The sequence below is a fragment of the Pungitius pungitius genome, chromosome 2 (genome assembly GCF_949316345.1).
Source record: "Pungitius pungitius chromosome 2, fPunPun2.1, whole genome shotgun sequence".
In the NCBI taxonomy this organism is placed as follows: Eukaryota; Metazoa; Chordata; class Actinopteri; order Perciformes; family Gasterosteidae; genus Pungitius; species Pungitius pungitius.
The window spans coordinates 11,390,436-11,413,046 of NC_084901.1; the positions used below are offsets into that span (position 1 = coordinate 11,390,436).

Here is a 22,611-nt window from a genome sequence, read left to right on the forward strand (position 1 = left end):
ATTTGGTGACCGAGTGAAAGGATGGATGACAGGGTGTGTGACTGCGGTTGAGTGTTTTTATGACATATTAGTGATACTAGATGTGGCAAGAAAAGGGTGTGTAAGAATACAACTGAGAATATGGATGTGGGTGAATGGAGGGATGACAGTGTGTAAGACGGAGGGAGAGTGTTTATATGACATTTGGGAAGTTACAGTAAACGATGGTGCAAGACTTCAACTGACAATATGTTTGACTTAGATTCAGACACAGATCCAGAGAGTAACTCCTTCAACAATGGGAGAAATTGTGACTACTACACGGAAAATCAGTTCAACGAAAAGTTTGAATGTATTACCATCGAAATTTATATGGGGAAATGGAAGAACATTATTGTCAGCTGCGCATACCGGGCTCCAAACAATAGCATAGAGAAGTTCAAGGAGGTGATGGAGAGTATGGCTACAAACAACGAGCAAAAGGTAACTTTTCTCTGTGGCGATTACAACATAGATTTTCTGAATCCTAACTAACACCGATAGAGAAATTCATTGATGCAATGTACAGCAGAAGCTTATATCCTATTATTACTAAACCTAGTCAAATTACATCTCACTCTGCAACACTAATAGAAAATATTTTACTAATAACCTAATAGATAATATATAAAGTGGATGTAAGTGAAGTGGGTTGTTCGGGCTCCGGACAAAGCGACTCGAGACCTTGGTCGTGCAGAATGATGTTTTATTTTGTATTTTCTGCAGCCGAGCTGAAACCACGCCCGCCACCACAGTGGATTATTATTAAATGATATTATTCTGTTTCCAATAGGTTGGCTGAAAGCAATAAATTTGATAGAAAGGAGATTAAGAACAGTTGACACTGGGTATATACGCTCCGATACACCTTGGCAGTTAGATGAACTCTTTCCCAACATCACCACTCTGAAGACGGTCCTTCGTTGTCCACAGGTTTATTGAAATTAGGAAAAGAGTCAAACTAAAACACACAAAAGACATAGTAACACAAACAAAATGTATTGTCTTGTCATCAGCACAAAATATCCAAACTAAACATCACACAAATAATAATCTGAGATAATGAACAATAAAACAATTCAATACATACCAACAATGCTATCAAAAAGAATAGAATGCAGGCAGACTCAACTGGATAGAGAAAAAACAACTACTACGAAAGGCAGTTCTGAGCCGTATTGTTGACTCACTTAGACATAGATTTGTTTGTAACAAAACACTCCCCTCCTGGCGTTAACACACGCCACCCAATAAATCCTAGACAGTTCGCTTCACTGGGCCTCTGGGGGGAGAAGAAGCACTATCTCTGAAACAGGCCTAAGAAAGAGTTTAGTCACTCCTGTTTGTGTGTCCTTGATCTCGACCTTTCGTACCTTCCCGTCTTTACTAGTGGTAAGGATGTATATTGTTGTAATGTGTAGCTCGGCAAAAAAAAATATTTTCTCAATGATTGATCACAAAGTCTTCCCTCTCTATCTTACTGTTGGTATGCCTGTTAACGTTCACTTTTTGTACTGTCAATACTCAGCTTGTAATTGTAATGCTCCAAGTCCATTTGTAACAGACTATACCTTTTAATTTCATTCAAAAGCGTTGTTTAATTTCTTCTAATTTGAGTACTCTGGTTGTCTTTCCAATTAGGTGACTTTCGTTCACCCTAGTGAAGCTGTCACAATACTGAACAGGCTGAACAGAGAACAGCGTGACAGAAGTTACTTCAAGAGCCTCTACCGCTCAGGCTCACTGTCTGAAACCACCATCTGTAACGTCTGCCTGCAGCCAACCCAACAGCCTGTGTGTAACCACACTGACCTCCGAACAGGCGAACCTTGGTTCTGCTACAAGCCAAAGAACCTGAACTGTGATACCAGGATCAACCACGTCAAGTTAGCATTCAAGCATAACCTGCTAGCCGAGGAGGAGAAGCTCTTTCAGAGGTGAGTGAACGGAGAATCATGAGAGGCTTTTGAGATTTGTGACCCCAGAGAGTTAACATTGACCCTATATTAATTTAAGATTTAAAAATAATACAAACACTACTTTACTCTCCATTTCCACATTTGGAAGTTTTACTATCCGGGTTTGTTCATGTTTACGTTTTGTTAGCTTGCGCAGAGCGGAGTGAGTGGGCGGTGATGTGAGGCTTGACCGTGTTCTGGATGTAGACAGGACCTGGGCTCTGTTCCTCGAACGTGTCTAAACCGAGTTATATCGGATCATTTTCAGGATAAGATGATAGATCAGGCTTTTTGGTTCCACGAAGCAAGTTTGCCAAAATCACCACAGCAACAAATCCAAAAACAACATATAGACTAATTGTTTAAAGTGGTCAGACAATTAAAATGAGCCTACACATTTTCCAACACTTGGAAAAACTTAAATGATGCCTTTTGATTATTTTAATTATTACTGGTCCACAACGAGTTACACGTTCCAATACTTTGACGGGCTTGTAGTTCTTGCAGCGGGGGCGGTATCAGTTTTTGCGAAGATTAATCAATTAATTTTATTTTCTATAGCCCAAAATAACAAATTTGCCTCAGGTTTTACAGTCTGTACACATGCAACATCCTTTGTCCCAAAACCCTAAATTTTGGCCCTCTTCGGAAGTCATATGCGTTCACAATGCCCTGCTTGTCACTGGAGGAAAAAAATAGGCTCTTCCTTTAAGTTTATTTGGTGTTGTACTGTTAAATAATCCTGGTTTTGGTGATCAGCTGCGTGCACGTGCAATTATCCTAACAAGATTGTTTGAGCATTGATCCACCTTTTGAGGTACCAAAAATTGTCCAATATCAATTATCTTGTTAATTTGAGCTGGCTTATTTGATGACTTAGTTGAACCACGTTTGAGGAATAGGGTCCTGATCTGGAGAGACAGCGAGATCCTCTTTGTGGCAGTGGCAAGAAATAACAAGTCTGTGACTTGCCACAGACCTGCCATTGTTTGCCAATGCCACAAGAAGGATGTTGGCCCTGCTGCTCATCTGTTGGCCGCACGTTACCAAAGTACCAATGTTTGGAAACGAATGCAGGCAGCCACTGGATGGGCAGAGGTTACTAAGGTGAGAACCTGGTACCGAGACAAGGGAACGAAAGAGGAAAGTGAAGGGGATGAAGACGAAGTGGATGGAAATGTAGTCACAGAATGTAATCACACAGTAAAATAAAATAAAAAGAGTATATAAAAATCTTGATAAAAGCAGCATAACTCATGCAATTTTGAAACACCTTTGAGAATTTTGTTATAGTGGTTGTTTTTTCTAGATTTAACTTTAATTAAATTATTTCAAATGCTTTACTTTTTTTGAGTTTTCAGACATGTTTTTTTCCCCCCCGCTTCTTTAGTGGTGTTAACCTGAAAGTCTCCATTCAGGCTACAGGACCTTCTAACCTTGCTGTGTTGCCAGAAGATGGTATAATTTTCAAGATTTTTAGTTATATCTAATCTCTCGGGTATAAGGATAGCCTATTAAAGCTTCAACCTTTATACCTTAGTTTTGTTTTTTATTGGGATAATCCAAGCCTTATTATGTTCCTCTCAGGTCAGCTGAAGGTGAAGAGCAGCTCTGTGACATCTCTACCATCTGGTTATTACTACCAGGGTGTGTGGCGAGCACTGGGAGGCCCCACAGTATCTCAATTTAACACATCTGCCATCACGCAGTGTCTGAAAGGCAAAGCAGTCCACATGTATGGAGACTCCACAGTGAGGCAGTGGTTTGAATTTCTCAACGCAGCTCTACCAGGTAGCTGATCCAAAGCGTTTCTAGGTATTGTTTGATTTTGTTTTGACTGCAATTTAATATTTTACCAATGTCATACTTTCAGGTCTTAAGAAATTTGACTTACACAGCCGGAGCGACGTTGGACCTTTTATGTCCTTGGACAATGAAAACAACATCTTGGTGACGTACCGCTGCCACGGTCCTCCTATTTATTGGCCCCCTACCCCAACCAGAGAGCTTCGTTACATTGCTAATGAGCTAGATGACTTGGACGCAGGCCCTAACACTGTCGTAGTCCTTAGCATCTGGGCTCACTTTACCACTTCCCCAATGGATTTCTACATCAGGAGGCTACAGAGCATCCGTAGGGCGGTGGTGCAGCTGCTGGACACCAATCCAGGCACACTGGTCATTATCCGGACTGCAAACTCCAGAGCTTTGACCCTTCAACTTTCCCTAATCAACAGCGACTGGCTTTCACTGCAGTTTGATAAGGTGCTCAAAGCCATGTTCAAAGGACAGAAAGTTCATCTGATCGATGCCTGGGAAATGACCCTGGCCCACCACCTGCCGCATGACCTTCACCCACCACGTCCCATTATAGAGAATATGGTCAACTCTATGTTGTCCTATGTATGTCCTCAAAAGCATGGTTAGATGTTTGTGTTTTGGGGGGTGCAGAGGGTGTATTTGAGCACATTATATGGTTATCTCAGAATTTCCAGCAAGTGTTTCATTTTATTCCTTATCAATAAATGCTCAGACCACATCACAAATTGCCCTAAAAGGCCTTTACAATCTCCACAGATACAACATTGATTGTCCCGCGACGCTCGCTTAGGAACAATCGGTTGCATGTTATTATAATCTAGAAAAGATTCAGGCAGGCTTCATCTTCTACAAATGGTATTAATTGAATGAAATATGTTGGGGGAGGTTAGCTAGGACAAATAGTATCACATGTCATGTCTGTTGCTGTCTGTAAATGTCAGTAACAAGCTTCTTCCTCACTTACTCCACTGAACCGTGGACGCCCACATGACTCCAGCCGGTCCTCTGGTCAGCCCTTCTCATCTGGACAGGAGTGAGCGATTGACTTTTGTCGTCATGGTCACCCAGGATGTAGTGCAGGAATAGAAAGTAGTTAAACTAGTCTGCACTCCATCTTGTACAGAACATTTGAGCATTGCTTTTTAGTGGTCAAAGTGTCCCCCTTCAGGAGTCCAGACACTGGTGATGGTGGTAGAGAATAAGTTGCTCCAATTTCCTGATGTGCCAGGTACTGCTGTAGATTGGAGGTGTCAGGGGTGGTGGCGGGTCACCTTTGGTGCACGCTGAAATGACAACTGACAGCAGAGAGAGAGAACAGTCTTTTAACGTTTGCCAGCACTGATGCAATTGGTTTACGGTAACATCACCCACATCTGGTTGGCTGGTACTACCTGACCCCACCCCTAATCAGCTGGCCGTGTGCCCCCATGGAGAGAGGAAGCCTACCGGGAATGGCAACGCCTGTCCAGTCTTCCTGAATGAATTTTCGCCTAAGCTTCATTTCTTGAAGTCGTTTTGGGGATTTCCGATGCAATTCCTGGAGATATACCTGAAGACCCTAAGCACGCACAGTTTGTCAGCTGTCAGACTGACCTCTTTTATAATATCTCAATCTCGTTTTATGCGGTCATCACACAAGTTTTTTGTACTTCTCCATTCTTCCTTATTAGGTGTGCTATAACGGTTACTTGCCCATTCTGCCTTTTTAGGTGCGATATGATGCAAACTGTACCGTTAGTGTCATGCTGCCGCCTCTGCCCTGACATCCTCACACTTATCACACTTCTCCATTCCCCAGTCCGCATGTTTCCCAGATATGGTCATACGAAGCCCAGCATTTTTTTCCTACGTTGCCACAATTTTGTTTTTCTAAAAAAATAATATAAAAGACACACAAACAGGAACATATATCTCACATCCTCCAGACTAAGAAATGCCAGTAAATTTATGTTATCATTTTCACTTTTCTGTCTGGGACATTTAGCTAAATCTGCATGTAGAAAAACATTAGTTATTTAGTTAGTTATATTTTAAGGAGAAGGTGCATATGCGGTAAGTTTACACAATACCATATATTACATCACATCACATGTTCTCCAAAATAACCACATGGAAACATATGTCTCAGCACCTGGAACTAAGCTGACTTTAGTTTACTGTACAAGAACATTTACTTCATCACTTTCATCCAGGCTTGGAAATATTGATGCCCAGGTGCATTTAAACGAATATCTGAGGATCAATGAATCGGACAATGTTTGTCTTTTTTTTGCAAGGCCCCATTGGTTTTTCGCAGTTTTTGAGACAAATTTGGAAATATTGATGCATTTAAGCAAAAATGAAGAGAATATTTCATTCCTGTTGCAACATGCATTGACCCATTACACATTGGTCCTTCAGTCGTTCTCCATGATTTTCTGGCTAAAATTGAACATTCCATTTCTAAATATTTAACATTTAACATTTGGTGCAGTTTTTGTACTTGATGAGCGCTTTTGGCATGACATGAAAAGATTTCCTACCTGCAAAGGTAAGGATCCACCATCTGACTCTTGTAATGGTCAAATATGTAAACATAGTGTAATGCTAAAAGAGTGATAAATGTCTGAATTGAAGTAATGTGCGAAAAGCAGGGTGATTTAAAAAGTTTCCATTTTCAGCTGTGTACGAAGAAAAGAGGGCAATCAAACATATTTTCACACAAATGCTCGGACAAAGAAACACCTGTCACGGTTTGGTCCCTCTTCCTTTTTTAGTTTGAAGTTTCGTGTTCCTTGTGGTCCTGGGTTAACTCCACTTCCTGCCTTGTCTTGTGATTGTGTGATTGTCTCCACCTGTGTCCAATCACCTGCACCTCCCTTGTGTATTTAAGCCCTGTGTGCCTGTTGTCCTTTGTCGCGTCATTATCAATGTCACCCGTTGTTGGCGCACGTCGTCTCCTGTCTTGGAATAAAGAGCACCGTTTTCTGAGAAGCCTGCGTCTGAGTCCTGCCTTCTTCCACCCGCAACCTGCTCCAGCACTCCCCTACGTGACAACACCATCTTAACCGTGGTTCTTATCTCAACTTTCTCAAGGTTTGCAATTTTTTATACCTGCCACTAAGGATGGCCTTCATGTGTGTGTATAAAAGCTCAGTGTTTTTAACTGTTCGGAGAGGCCATCTCCACAGAGCACTGTAATACGTGCTTGTGTATTTGACCTCCTGCTTGAAAGCAATAAATGGACTTTTTTACAACTTTGATCATTCATCAAGACCCTGTTTTTCCTATTAGACAAACTTTGAAACAAATCATTCTCTTCTCCCGAACTAGTTTTATTGAATTATTCCACAACACTCTGCTAAGCAGGGGCTCCACAGCAAGGGGTCATCTTGAAGCCTTACACCAGGTAACACTAGTTAAGTTATGTCTCCGGAGGGTTTACCTTTTCAGGTGCTACAGGTACTCTCATCAAGTTAAACAGCAGAAGTCAGTTTAGAAATGTCAGCAGCTTTCAGATGACCTAAGTAAAACGTCACCATCCTGTTGCCACAGCGTTTACATACGCACACAATCGCTATGCATGAAGTGTTTTAACGTAAAATATGTTTCCATAAATCTCACACTTGTCTTTCCTGATGCTAAATTAACATGTGTTGATTTTATTTGCCACTAATATGATATGATATTAGCCCGTGGTCACTCAAGTTTATTTTCTGAATTATATTACAGATCCAAATTCATGCACCTATGCTCATAGCAAGTCGATCACCATCTGCTGCACTTGATTTTATTTTACAAAAACAAGTGTAATGTGTTCTGGCCATCATGTCCTCAGAGTGTCACCTGCAGTACTACAAGACGGCCTTTGTTGTTCTTCTAAATGGCCAACACTTATCCCCAATGGAGCAGGACAACCCTGTGCAGGGTTCAACTGTAGAATGAACTCACACTGTTGATTTTGATGAGGAGCAACACAACAGAAAACATTTCTGTCATACTTCCAACAGTCCGTCAAGCAGTGGGGTGGATCCCACTCCCCTCCTGGGGAGGCAGAACGTAACAGTATTCACATTCATTACTCACGTAGAAGTATAAATAGTAGGGTTTAAAAGTATCAACTCATGCTTTTTGCTTAATGTGTAACTTCACTCACAGAACATGTCAGTCCGCCATATTATCAGAAGGTGCCTTCAGATCGTTTCGATTCCTTATCATGCCACCGGCCGTTGGGATGATGAAAACATAGCGATATTCAGAGAGACATGGCAACACTAAAACAATAGGGATGTATTATATAACTTATAGAATAAAACAAGGACCCATTTTCCAGTGACCGCTTAATGATATGAGGACGGAGGACGTACACACACACACGTTGTTCCCATTGATTAGGTATACTGCATTGTCTCCCCTAGGTTTACAACTTCATGGGGGAGGGGGGGGAGAAAAAGTCTGACTTTTTCCGGGGCGGGGGCCGTACCCCTGTTATGATGATGGGGAAACACTGAATTGGTAGCAGCCAGTTATCGAAACACTGGCCAAATAACCTGTTTTTTCAGGCTTCATGAGCAAATACAGAATCCCTTTGTGTAGGAGCCACGAAGGTGATTAACATCTTATATTAGAAAGAACGTATATAATAAAGTGGAATAGTTTAATGGTTTATATTTGGGACACTTGGGTTGTTTATATTTTGTTGGTTTTGTTAATTGCATATCACCGTAATTGGGGGCGGTAACCTTTTAACGGATTATAATAGCAGGCACAGACGGAAGTAGGGGAAAAGAGAGAGAGGGTGAGTGACTGGGACGCCGAATTTTTGTTGACCGCTATTGTCGCTTTTGTTGCTACGCTATTGCTGCTGCGCTATTGTTGCTACGCCGCTGTTTGCTACGCTGTTGTTTACTACGTTGTGATTTGTCTTTACTTTAAGCACGTTATGCATGTACTGACGAAGTCCTAAACGTCGTCTAGTACTCACAACACAGCAAAAACGGAGAGTTCTTTGATGGTTACAATTATTTTGCATGTTTATTTTACATGCAAATATCATACAGCGGCACACTTTTGCTCATAATACATTTACTCCAAAATAACAAACCGCAATGCTCACCACAAAGGCACACACGCACACTGGCACAATCAAACTGTTTGCTTCCCAAATTAGCAACACCTGTGTCTGGGATTCCTGCAGGTTAAATGGCCTACCTGGGCTGATCCGAGGTCAGCTGAGCCACAAAGCATATACAGCCCCCTAGTGGCACAGAGCAAAATTAAATTAAATAATACCAAATGAATATGACTCCTACACTCCAACCCCTAATTGCGTATGCCAGAGCAATTACCACAAATCAAAAGAGCCATGAACACAACACAAAATAAAATGGTTACCAATAGAACCAATTGCTCTTTCGTTTCATTAAGCAAGCATATTTTGGTTATGGGTCGTTCAATGATGTTTGTCTTGATCTTCAAACGAACCACACGTACCAGACCTCTCTTATCAGGGAAGGTTTCTAGGACTCTTCCTAGTATCCATGATCCACGTGGTGCTGTGGAGTCCGCAACCTCTCCAGGAAGAAAACTCCTTTTCCTGGTTCCATTTTTGACGCTCCTGTAAAAGTGGAAAGTATTCGCGGATCCACCTCTTCCAAAAGAGATCCAAGATGTACTGTTTGTTTCCACCTTCTCCTTGTGTAAACATCCTCTTTGTTGAACAGTCCTGGTGGGAGAACTGGTTTCCCTTTGAGGAGTAGCAGATGGTTTGGCGTCAACGCCTCAATGTCGTTGGGGTCTTCTGACAGCCTTGTGATAGGGCGATCGTTGAGCATAGCTTCAGCCTCACAGAGCACAGTATGGAACCCTTCGTCATCCAAGGCTTGCTGACGGAGCACGGAGCACAAAATCTTCCTGATCATCCGTATCATGCGCTCCCAAGCACCACCGTGATGTGACCCACCTGGAGGGTTAAAGCTCCACTTGATTCCCTTCTTGGACAAGGCCTTTTCAATGTGGTCATGATTCAAAGAGGTTAAGGCTTCTCGCAGCTCCTTTTCTGCACCCACAAAGTTGGTGCCATTGTCGGATCTCAAGTGCGAGACTTGTCCTCTTCGACAGATAAACCTTCGCAACGCGTTGATGCATGAGTCTGTGTCCAGAGAATAGGCCACTTCTAGGTGCACGGCCCTGCTTGTCATGCAAGTAAATACTACTCCATACCTTTTCACGATGCTACGCCCTCTTTTCACATCAACTGGCCCAAAGTAATCTACGCCAACGTTAGTAAATGGCGGAAGATCAGGAACCACTCGGTCCTCTGGCAGGTCGGCCATTTTTTGCTCAGCGGTTTTCCTACCATGGAGCTTACAGATGAGGCATCTTGATATAATCTTCCTCACTGCAGTAGGTCCACTTGTGATCCAGTATTTTCTCCTTATAGCAGAAAGAACATGATTTCTGCCTCCATGTCCAAGCTGCAAATGGACATGATGGAGGATGAGGTCGGAGATGTGTTGGTTTTTTGACAAGATGAGGGGGTGTTTAACGTCCTCAGGGATTGCTGCCTTATTCAACCGTCCCCCAACTCGAAGAAGTCCTCCTTTTAGAACTGGATCTAATTTGAGGATGCTGCTACTTCTTGGCACGTGTGGCTTGCCAGAGGTTAGTGCAGCAAATTCAGTGGGAAATCTCTCTTGCTGGCAAAAAGCGATTATGGAGGTCTCAGCCTCCAAGAGATCTTCCAGTGTCACCTTCTGGTTCCCAAGTGATGTTGAGAAAGCTTGCATCTCCTTTTGCACATCAACCCTGGCTGCTCCAGTAGCACTGGTGTTTGCACACTCTAACTCTTTTCTTTTCATCCTTAGTTTGAGCAGAGTTCCCTTCAGCTTAATGAGCCATGCAACTGCAACCTTCAATCTTTGCCAATCAGAGAAATGGGTAATCAGTTGTGATGTGGCGTTGCTGTCAACAAGTGTTGCATTGACCGTCAGACTTCGCTTTACTTCTGGGTCGTCGGCAGTGACACTTGAATCCATGGGAAATGTTGGCCATGTTTCTTCAGGTTCCCGTAGGAATTCCGGGCCTTCTATCCATCTTTGCTTCACAAGATCTTCTGCCTTCAATCCACGTGAAGCATCGTCAGCAGGGTTGAGAGATGTGGGAACGTATCCACTGATCAACTTCAGAGTTGTCCCTGATGGTGGTTACCCTGTTTGCTACAAAGGTGTGAAATCTTCGGTCCTCATTTTTTATGTACGTAAGAACTGATGTGCTGTCAGTCCAAAAGCAAGTGTTCTTCAGTGGAAGCTGGAGCTCTGATTGAAACATCTTGTCCACTCGTACTGCTACAACAGCAGCAGTGAGCTCCAGCCGGGGAATGGTGACAGGCTTCAGGGGGGACACTCTGGCTTTGCCAAATAAGAAAGCAACATGAACCCTCCCATCCATGTTCTGCATCCTAAGGTAAGTAGCTGTACCATAGCAGTTCTCGCTTACATATAGAAGTTTCGGTTGACTGTTTCAATCACTTCTGTTGAAAAGTTGGCCTGATTGTCTTCAGCGGTCTTTCTAAGAGCAAGGCAGGCAACACTGGGTGATGAAACCGCTCCAAATAAATGGACAGTCATGCGATGCTCTACAAGATCTTGTTCCAGGGTACCTTGAGCCCACCATAAGAATCTTAAGTAGTACCAGTGTTCCTCTGCCACTTTAACCTGGTGGAACATAGCCTTTATGGCCACTTGTTCCTCCCTGAACCTCACAAGAACTCCAACTAACGAGCTGGTGAGGTTCGGTCCTTGCAAAAGCTGACTGTTGAGAGAGATCCCTTGGACTTCACAGTCAAACACCACCCGTTGCTTTCCCTTCCGTGGATGGTACACGCCGTGGTGCGGGATATACCACACCTTTCCTGTTGGCGTTTCCAACTGATGCTTCGGTACTTCTTCGGCATAGCCATTGCCAATGACATCAGCAAGAAAGTTGTTGTACTCCTCATGAAAGCTAGCATCTTTCTGAAGTCTCCTTTTCAGCCCACGAACACGTTGCATGGCAACACAGAGGTTGTTAGGCATAGAAACATCTCTTTGAAAGGCATTTGAAACACGTAGTGTCCATTCTGAAGCTGAAAAGAGCTTTCCATTTTCTCCACAAATTTCTTTTCTTCCCTTGACATTTCTTCCTGTTCTGCAGAAGCTCGCTCATTGAAGTCATAATTGTACTGGCTAGTTAACAGTTCTTCAATTCTGTCAATGGCAATTCTGTTGGCATAAACGGAAGGGTGTTCCCTTCCACAGTCGCTACTTCCCCGTAACGGACCATTTATTACCCACACCAGTAGGGTTTTGATCGCGTAGGGTCCATCTTCACCATCGCGACTGTTAATCACCTTCCAAGGCTCCATCAACTTGGAGGCGTTTGTGCCAATTAACAGGTCAACATCAGCGTTTATGCGAGGAATTTTAACATCATCTAAATAAGGCCATTTTCTCAGCTCCCTTTCGCTGATTATGTTGGCTGTAGAGACAGGCATCTCTTTCTGGGTACACACTTTGGGAAGTGGATAGAAGCACTCACCAGTTATACCTGAAATCTCCAGACTGTCAACAACAGAGCTTTCTACTGCGTTATTATGGCCCAAAGTGCGGATATGAATTTTGAATTTGCGTCCTTCCACGTTCAACTTGTCAATGAGCTTCCTGGTGCAGAAAGTTCCTGTACTCCCTGGGTCCAGAAAAGCATTGGTTTCAATAATTTTGTTTCCCTTTGAGCACTTCACCTTAACAGGCAAAATGGGAAGAATTCCATTGCAGTGGCCAGCCCCTGTAAGACCACAAGCGGAGGATGTTGTACAACTGTCTGAAGTATTTGACTTGTCAGTATTCTTCTGCTCGCCATCCTTCTGAGCTTTCGGAGTAATCCTTTCCTTCTCTATGTGCAAAACACTGGGATGCGTTCGGTTACACTTGTTGCATATTATGCGCCTGTCGCAATTCTTGCTTAAGTGTCCTGTGCACAAGCAACTGAAACACAGACCTTTCTCCTTTAGATAGTCCAGTTTCTCCCTGTGTGTCTTTCTTCCCAGTTTAAAACATTGTTCCAAAACATGATTACCAGCAGCACAATAAAGGCAGGAAATAGAATCAGTCTTAGCAAAGGATGTCATTTTGTTCTGAGCCTTTTCCTTCTTGTTACCATCTGGTTTGCTGCATCCATCCTCAATCTTGTGGGCATCTGCTTTGTATCCATCCTCAATGACCACCTGTGTTGCAAAGCTGTTTCTTCTCAGCTGTTGTTTCACCGGTAACTTGCTTGCTTTGGTAGCGCCTTTGATAACAGGTGAAGTGTCCTGTATGTCACCAAAGACTGGATCTGAAGTGATTCTGACCTGGCGCTCGATGTACTTCACAATGTCTGAGAATTGTGCTCTTCGACCAGTTTTCTCCAGTATCTCACATGTCTTTGCTCTCCACCTGTCTCTGAGTTTATAAGGAAGCTTCTGACTCAGAATCTTGATGTTTGCTGGCATGTTAAGTTCTTCCAAGTACTGAAGATCATCCATAGCGTTAGAACACTCACGGAGGAAAAGTCCATAAGCTTTCAGCGCTTTGGGGTCCTCAGCTTTGATAGTTGGCCATCCTGTGACCTTCTCCATGTAGGCCGCTGTTATGTTAAACTCATTTCCAAAGTGCTCTTTGAGCAATTTTTTAGCAACGGCAAATCCTTTATCTGCAGTCATATGAAGGCAGCTGCGCACAATGTCTCTTGGCTGCCCCCTAGTAAATTGCTCAAGGTAGTACAAACAGTCTCCTTTACAGCTGGTCTTTGCTTCCACGCAGTGCTCAAACGGCTTCATAAATGTATTGAACCTTAGAGGATCTCCATCGTAAATTGGAATTTCTCGGCGTGGCAGCAGTTGCGAGGTTTGCATTTGAACAAGGAGAGCTGTTATGTCATTCTGCTGTTGCAGCAGATTATAGAGATCTGTTGTCTGATTTTGGCCTTGCAGGGGTTGAAACACTTGTTGGCTTAGAGTGGGTTGAAATCCTTGACTGAAGGTTGTCTTTGCTTGTAACGGAGGGGGTTGAGAGCCTTGAATGACGGTTGGCTTTGGCATGATAGTTGGCATGGCTACTTGTGAAGCATTGCTTTGTAGTGGTAGAGATGTGTGTTGCTGTGAGGACTGAGACACAAATATCGAGGCTTGTGGATTGAAAGGGGTGCACGGGAGCTTAGGTCTAGCCCCTTTCCTGATGTAGGAAGCCATTCCATTAGATTGCCTTGAATGGACGCTGCTACCAGCCTGTAGCACTGCTAGCTTAGCAGAAGTGGCAGCTATCTCAGTGTCCAGCTCGAGTTGCTCCCTTTTTCTCCTCAAGATGAGCTCCTGTTGCTCCCTTTTTCTCCTCAAGATGAGCTCCTGTTGCTCCCTTTTTCTCCTCAAGATGAGCTCCTGCTCCTCCAATGCATGCTTATCCTTTAAAGCGGCAGCTCGAGCCATGAGTGCGGCCTGTTCCGCCTTCGCCCTGCATCTGGCTGAAGAAGTGGAGGATCTGCTGCTTGAGGATCCGCCCTTTGAGCCATGGTGCCTTGACTGCACATTTGAAATGCTATCATGAGGTTGAATCTGATCTTCCTCTTCCTCATCCTTTCCACCAGCAACTCCAATTCCATTGCTGGCATCGGCCTCATTTCCACTTCCAGCATTGCCAGCAACGGTTTGAGGACCATCCATTTCATGCTCCTTTAAAGTGTTGTCAACAACTGTGTGTTTTTCTGTTGGTCCAATTACATTTTGACTTTGCACAGTTTCAGTTTGCTCAGCTTGAATTTCAGTTTGACCTGGCAAATCATCATCATCATCATCATCATCACCTACTTTGGTGGCTGGACATCCTTTAATGTCATACAACCATTGATTTGTACCCACAATAAACTCATGGATATTCAACATTTTAGCCTGGTACCATATTTCATGTTTGCTTGCTTCATCAGCAGGCAATAAACCCAATAAAGATGTATGCACCTGCTGTATTTTGCCACTCAACTCATTAAACATGTTAAATTCATTTTCAACCTCACTTACATTCTCTTTATCACCCATCAATTTAGCAATAGATTCCTTTGCATTCGACAGTTTACAAAATTTAGACTTTCTTTCCTTTTCTAAAATGCTTATTTTTTCCAACAAAGCTTTGGGTGTTAATTTAACCACACGTTTTTTAGTTACAGATTTTACCCCTGCACCCACAAGTTCAGTCTCAAGTCCCAGTTGGCCCTTTTGCTCTTCGGCCATAATGACCACGCAAAGTGAATTGGCAAGCCCGCAAAATTGTTTGTGTTGCGCAACAACTCGTCTAGACGCGTAAAGTTATTTTTAGACGGTTGCGCGTTTGCTACCAATGCATTGGATTTACGCGAATGTGTGCACACAAATTACCATGGCCATTCATAATATCAGCGCTGATCACCACATACCCCAGTCGAGCGTTGGCCGGCTTTGATGAATGTTGTCCCGGTCAGCTGATGCTGGTATTTCCGCCCCTGCAGCTCGCTCCGGTGCAGCTTCACTCAACCATCGGCAACTCCAAACATTTTGCCCACCTCACATCCGTGGTTTCCAAACGAACTCCGTTAATCCACAGTTTAACAGGTCCACGTCGTCTCGATGAATAGTTATCCAAGTCGAAGCAGTTTTCGACCTAAAGTGTACTGACGAAGTCCTAAACGAAGTCTAGTACTGGTTACCAATAAGGCGGATAGGTTCAGACGTGCGCCCGGTGCGCTCGCACACAGCAAAAACGGAGAGTTCTTTGATGGTTACAATTATTTTGCATGTTTATTTTACATGCAAATATCATACAGCGGCACACTTTTGCTCATAATACATTTACTCCAAAATAACAAACCGCATTGCTCACCACAAAGGCACACACGCACACTGGCACAATCGAAAACTGTTTGCTTCCCAAATTAGCAACACCTGTGTCTGGGATTCCTGCAGGTTAAATGGCCAACCTGGGCTGATCCGAGGTCAGCTGAGCCACAAAGCATATACAGCCCCCTAGTGGCACAGAGCAAAATTAAATTAAATACCAAATGAATATGGCTCCTACAAGGCATACCGGATTATGTTGGACTAATATTTCAATAAACCTGTCAAAACACATCATCGGATCGGAGCGGACTTTTTCTTTGGTACAGCGTGTCACAATCCGCTACACCCATAACTTAGCCTCCCAGCGACTGTTTGTTTGAATACATGTCGCTACACTTTGTGTTTATTTCTAAAGCCTTGTTTATTTCTAAAGCCTTGTATCAGGACATACATCACTTTATTTAAGATGCTGCGCTAGTTGCAAGCTGCTGTGTTGTGCCAGATTCTCAATAAAGTTAGAAAAAAACTTTTCACAACCGCCATCACTCGCTCCATTCGCATGGCGCAATTTATCTGGATAGGTTTTTTTGTGTGTGTGTGTTTTTGAATGATGAAAAGCTGTAATTAAATAGTAGTAACAAGGCCATTTTTAAAATGTAAGGAGTAGGAAGTACAGAAATTTGCGTGAAAATGTAAGGCGTAGAAGTAAAAAGTAATCTGTAATGATAAAATATTCATGTTAGTACTAATGTACTAACATTTTTAAATTCATTATTCGTGATTGTTGTTATTATTTTTTTATCTATTGACAGCCCGTTTTTATTTTAGTATAACTTTCTTTTTACACTGTTTCAGAGTAAGTGCTTTGCTAAAAGTTGAAGACTTGCCACCATGAAGACCACATGTACAAGACGGGATTTCAGCATCATCTTCCTCTTTGTGATGGTCTATGCCTTGATCTTTGTGCTACATCAAATGGACATTCTGCAAGTAAGACCTTTTTTTGAAGGGAGGACCTTGTTTCAATTATTTAATATTAGTCAGGTTTTGTGACGGTTTTAAAATGTGTTTAAATAAAAAAAGGAATTTGATTTGAATTGTGTTTTCCCTCAATCCTGCACCTTGACTTGCTGACAGCAGCAGCTTTTGCAAGGATGAAACTAGCACTATTCTATAACTGACAAGCATAGCCACAGGAGGACTCCAGTGCACAACTCTTTAGACTGAAGTAGAAGTCCCAGGTTCTATTCATGTATTTAGTCAATGACAGGCAAGGTCCGGTACAAAAAATAGTTCAAGGCAGAAGTTTAAGAGGGTCAGGCAGAGCCAAAATCCAGATAATGTAGTAAACTTTATCATTAAACCACTTACTAGGCTTGGGAGGGCATAAAGGTGCTGGCACCCATGACAATCAGTACAAGACGAACAACAGAGAGCACTTCACTTATGTACACAAGGGGAGGGTGCGTCAACAAGACACAAGTGGGGAGCTGCATCAGCACACTGGGAAGGCATGAGGGTGGGTAGTCAAGAAAGTGACATGGTGAGTGTGAAAGTTAAACTGGAATCATTGTAAAAACTGAGGTGGATACTAAACAGTACTTTATTTATTATCTTTCTGAATATCCCAGAAAACATATACAATCTAGGCTTGTGCAAAAGAGAAAGCAAAACCTGTCCAAAAACCGTCCCATGGGTCAATTATTAGGAAATAGTTATTGGAATGTTTGCGTTTTTAATTTATATGGCAGATTTTTCAGTGCAAGTGTATTTTGACACCTTCTCTCTTTCGACCCCCTGTCAGTTTCAGCCTGAAGTCAACTCCACCATCATCATGCCACGAGTCTCTCCTCATCGTATTGTTAATCACAGATTCTGCACCTTCCAGCCACGGTCCCCCCAGGATGCTTTGGAGGAACGCCTCATACTAGACTCCATTGCTCGGCCTGAAAATCCACTTTTACCATCTCCTAATTCCTTGGAGCAGACAACTGATCCAGCCCACAGCACCTTCACCATCCTCCCAGGGAGGAAAGGGGGGCAGTGGCATGTAGGGGACCAGCTGGAGGTTATGATACAAACCTTTGACTTCCAAGGTCGTCCCAAGAAGTCTGGGGGGGACTTCCTGACCGCCCGTCTGCACAACCGGAAGCTTGAAGCAGGTGTGGCTGGGCAAGTTGTGGATCATCTGAATGGGAGCTACTCTGCTGTATTCTCTTTGCTCTGGGAAGGAGACGCACGTGTTGAGGTGATGCTTAAACCATGATGTTGGATGAATTGATACACAAAGTGTTTTTATTATTATAATACATTGTTCACAAAGCCCTGTCCCTTCCAATCCACATTCTTCCCAAGCAAACCTTTCTAGCTTGACTGACCTATATTAGACCAAATTGTTGTTGAGCTTTGATTTGACAATCACTAATCAGTGTTCAGGGGAATCATTTTCCTGAAATCATGGACTTTCGTCAATCTGGTGAAGATTTTTGAAGACATAAATCGTTATAAATTTCAATGTAACAGGCAAGGTTTGGACCCAGGTGCAAATCAACAGACTCCAGTATTAGTAGTTCCAGTCAGAGTACTTGTTAATATAATAGTCACTAAAAAATAAGTGTTTGGCGACACAAGGCTGGTTGAAGTACCGGGGCAGGGGCGAGACAGGGTAGTCCAAGACAGGCGGGGTCAGCAACAGGAAATCAAGCCAAAAGAACGTGCTGTAAGGTCTGGCATGAATGTGGAGAACGGTCAGTCAGCAAGTGAGTGAGGTGTTTAAATTCTGAAGGAAGTGAGTGTGGTAGACAGATGAGTGTGATTGGGCTGACGAGGTGAATGTGAATAGCAGCCGGACAGAATTAACTGATTAAGTGGAAATTACAGGGTAGGACTGATAGCGCTGAGACATTGAGGAGCTTCAATGCTTTAACGTGGTGAAAATAATTCTGGTTCTCTTTCCAATCAGGTGACTTTGGTTCACCCTGGCGAAGCTGTCACTGTGCTAAACAGGATAAACAGACAACATCCCGACAGGATTTACTACAAGAGCCTCTACCGCTCAGGCTCACTCTCTGAAACCACCGTCTGTAACGTCTGCCTGCAGCCAACCCAACAGCCTTTGTGTAACCACACTGACCTTCGTACAGGCGAACCTTGGTTCTGTTTCAAGCCAAAGAACTTGAGCTGTGATACCAGGATCAACCACTTCAAGGCAGGATACAATCATTACCTCTCAGCCGAGGAGGAAAAGCTCTTTCAGAGGTGAGTGAACAGAGAATCATGAGAGCCTTAGAGGTTTGTGACCTCAGGGAGTTAACATTGACCCTATATTAATTTAAGATTTTAAAATAATACAAACACTACTGCACTCTCCATTTCCACATTTGGAGGTTTTACTATCTGTGCAAGAAGAATCATGCAGTTGGTTACTTTTATTCACGTGTATGTTTTGTGAGCTTGCACCTAATGTATCTTTCCACAGCAAATCTCTCATTCTGATGCATCAAACTGCATAATACCTTTTTACTACTGATCCGTGTCGACTCAGCCGACGCTTTAATTTTAGTGCATGTGTATGCTGATAATTACGGTATTGAGCAAGTAACCGGAATAAAAGCTATTTAATCAAATATTCTGGACAATGACTGAAGTGGGTTCGGGACCAGTCTGAATACTCTTGTACAATAAATGCAATATTTTTACTGTACATTTCTAGAGATTTCTCAAATAAAAGCCCCATATCAAGTCATTTTTGCAAGTTCAAAAAGATAATTTCTCCATATTTGAACTGAAATAAACAGATTTCTATAGTTCCAGAAAATGACTAATGCATGGGTGTTAAGGACCTCTTCCCTACCATAATAAATATGAAGGATTTTTACTGTAAAGAGATTTCTTCAAAGTAAAAGTCCTGTTTTTGAGTGTTCCAAAACACAATTTCTGATCTGGGGCTTTTACTTTGGAGAAATCTCCAAATGTACAGTAAAAATATTGCATTTATTGTACAAGAGTAACCCTAGCAACAAATTAAAATACTTGAACCCGCTCCAGCGCAGGCTCAATTGAGCCCTACTGGACTAGCTCGCCACTCCCCCAGAAAAAAAGGCCGCTCTCTTCCTCAGTGATGGAGTGATTTCATTTAGATTAATGTTTTATAGGAGAGGTCTGTTCAGTTAGTGGACATTATATATTATAAGTTGGTTAGGGAGACTCGCAGAGATATGCCACATTGTTAGAACTCTGTTCTTTGTTTTAATAACTCCCTCAGGAACGACTGTTAAAGTGGTTCCAAGGCATTGCAACTAACACAAGTTCGTTGAAATAATGTTTTTTTTTTTTTATCACATCATGCTGACCCTCTGTATGAGTGCTGTTGATGGTGACAAGGAATTGTTTATTTACTACGGAGAGAACCTGGTCGGGAACCAAGGAGGAAAGTGAAGGGGATGGAAATGTAGTCACACAATAAAATTAAATAATAGTATATACAAATCTTTTTAAAAGCAGCATAACTGATACAATGTTTTTTTTCTCCTAGATTTAACTTTAAATGATGTCAAATGCTTTACTTTTATTTGAGTTGTTGTACAAAGTTGTTAGACATGTTTTTTTTGGTGCCTTTTTCAGTGGCGTTAACATGAAAGTCTCCATTCAGGCTGCAGGACCTTCCAACATCACTGTGTTGCCAGAGGATGGTATTGTTTATTTTATTGTTATTATTTTTAGTTAGCAATATATATAATCTCTTGGGTATAACCTTTTATACCTTAGTTTTGTTTTTTAATGGGATAAACCAAGCCTTATTATCTTCCTCTCAGGTCAGCTCAAGGTGAAGAGCAGCTCAGTGACATCTCTACCATCTGGTTATTACTACCAGGGTGTGTGGCGAGCTCTAGGAGGCATCACAGTATCTCAATTTAACACATCTGCCATCACGCAGTGTCTGAAAGGCAAAGCAGTTCACATGTATGGAGACTCCACAGTGAGGCAGTGGTTTGAATTTCTCAACGCAGCTCTACCAGGTAGCTGATCCAAAGCATTTCTAGGTATTGTTTGATTTTGTTTTGACTGCAGTTTAATATTTTACCCATGTCATACTTTCAGGTCTTAAGGAATTTGACTTGCACAACCCCAGATACGTTGGACCTTTTATGTCTTTGGACAATCAAAACAACATCTTGGTGAGGTTCCGCTGCCACGGTCCTCCTCTTCTTTGGCCCACTATCCCAATCAGAGAGCTTCGTTACATTGCTAATGAGCTAGATGACTTGGACGCAGGCCCCAACGACGTCGTAGTCCTTAGCATCTGGGCTCACTTTACCACTTCCCCAATGGATTTCTACATCAGGAGGCTTCAGAGCATCCGTAGGGCGGTGGTGCAGCTGCTGGACACAAATCCAGGCACGCTGGTCATCGTCCGGACTGGAAACTCAAGAAGTTTGAACGATAAAGTGCCCCCAATGGACAGCGACTGGTATTCGCTGCAGTGTGATAAGGTGCTCAAAGCCATGTTCAAAGGACTGAAAGTTCATCTGATCGATGCCTGGGAAATGACCCTGGCCCACCACTTGCCGCTAGACCTCCACCCACCACCTCCCATTATTGAGAATATGGTAAACTCTATGTTGTCCTATGTATGTCCTCAAAAGCACGGTTAGATGTTTGTGTTTTTGGGGGGTGCCTACTGTGTATTTTAACACTCTGTAAGGTTATCTTAGTTTACAGCAAGTGCTGCGTTTTATTCATCAATCAATGCTCAGACCACATCAATTCTCTGATTAAATCACAAATTGCCCTAAAAGGCCTTTACAATCTCCACACATGCATCATTGATTGTCCCGAGACCCTCGCTTCGGAATAAGAAACTTTACACAAATCTGAATATTTTGTGGAGAGGAAGAAAACTTAGATGAAAGAAACCCTTTTCCAAGATGGGCAAAACTCAATAGATTTCATTTATGCAGAATTAACTACATAACTGAGTTGCACATTAAATTCAAAATACGGAAATAATTTATACAACTAGAAAATGTATTTCAAGCTAAAAATTTGATTTTTAAATACAGAAATACAGAAAGGAGACTCAATGTTATATATTCAATCAATTGGTCAATTGGTCGCATGTTATTATAATTTAGAAAATGGTATTTTTTGAATGAAATATGTTGCAGGAGCCTTGCTATGACAAATAGCATCATGTTTTTCTTTGTCTTTTGCGGTCTCTGAATGTTAGTAATAAGCTTCCCCCTCACTTACTCCACTGAACAGTGGAAGCCCACAGGTCTCCAGCCGGTCCTCTGGTCAGCCCTTCTCATCTGGACGGGAGTGAGATTTCACTTTGCCCGTCATGGTCACCCTGGATGTAGTGCAGGAATAGAAAGTAATTCAAGCTAGCTCTAGCTCTTCATCTTGTACAGAAAATGTGAGCATTGCTTTTTATAGTCAAAGGGCAGGCCTGGACCTACTGCAGGAACCGAGACAGGCCAGGTAATAAAAGTAATTGTTATCCTCCATCATTTTCACTTTTCTGTCTGGGGTATTAGGCTAAACCCGCATGAGAAAAAACAGTGAGGTAGCAGCAAAGAAATGGACTTCTTTCAAAAGAAAGTGACTAAGACAAATTACATTTTGTTTATTGAATCAGTGATATAACATGGAGATTAGTTAACCAGGCTTTAAATAAAATACTTAACTCAAATTAAACTACTCAAATTATAATACATTTGTAAAGAAACTTGAATTAGTGATAAAAGATGCTCTGTAGTGGAGTCACACGCTCACTAGTTCTGTTACCAGTATGGTTACATTAAGGCAGGATGAGAGTGATCGTTGCAGATCAGAAGCTCCATGTCTGCTCTCTTGTAATTAGGTTGCATGGGCACCTGCATTAAAGTCCGCGCAATTGACAACACGTGTTCTCCAAAATAACCACATGGACACATACGTCTCAGCACCTGAAAC

The 22,611-nt window shown here is 42.4% G+C and overlaps 2 protein-coding genes across 2 annotated transcripts; both read left to right on the forward strand.

The window, feature by feature from the left end:
* Positions 1-228: 228 nt before the first annotated feature.
* LOC134107079 (NXPE family member 3-like) lies at positions 229-4,403 on the forward strand. The gene is made up of 5 exons (XM_062558373.1): positions 229-462; positions 1,660-1,955; positions 3,367-3,434; positions 3,564-3,767; positions 3,850-4,403. Exons 1-5 carry the CDS (start codon positions 229-231, stop codon positions 4,401-4,403), a joined length of 1,356 nt encoding a protein of 451 aa, XP_062414357.1.
* A 12,111-nt stretch (positions 4,404-16,514) lies between these two features.
* On the forward strand, positions 16,515-22,337 carry LOC134107102 (NXPE family member 3-like). Its single transcript, XM_062558466.1, has 6 exons — positions 16,515-16,644; positions 17,459-17,902; positions 18,617-18,912; positions 20,278-20,345; positions 20,469-20,672; positions 20,755-22,337. Exons 1-6 carry the CDS (start codon positions 16,546-16,548, stop codon positions 21,306-21,308), a joined length of 1,665 nt encoding a protein of 554 aa, XP_062414450.1. The 5' UTR covers positions 16,515-16,545; the 3' UTR covers positions 21,309-22,337.
* The last annotated feature ends 274 nt before the right edge of the window (positions 22,338-22,611 follow it).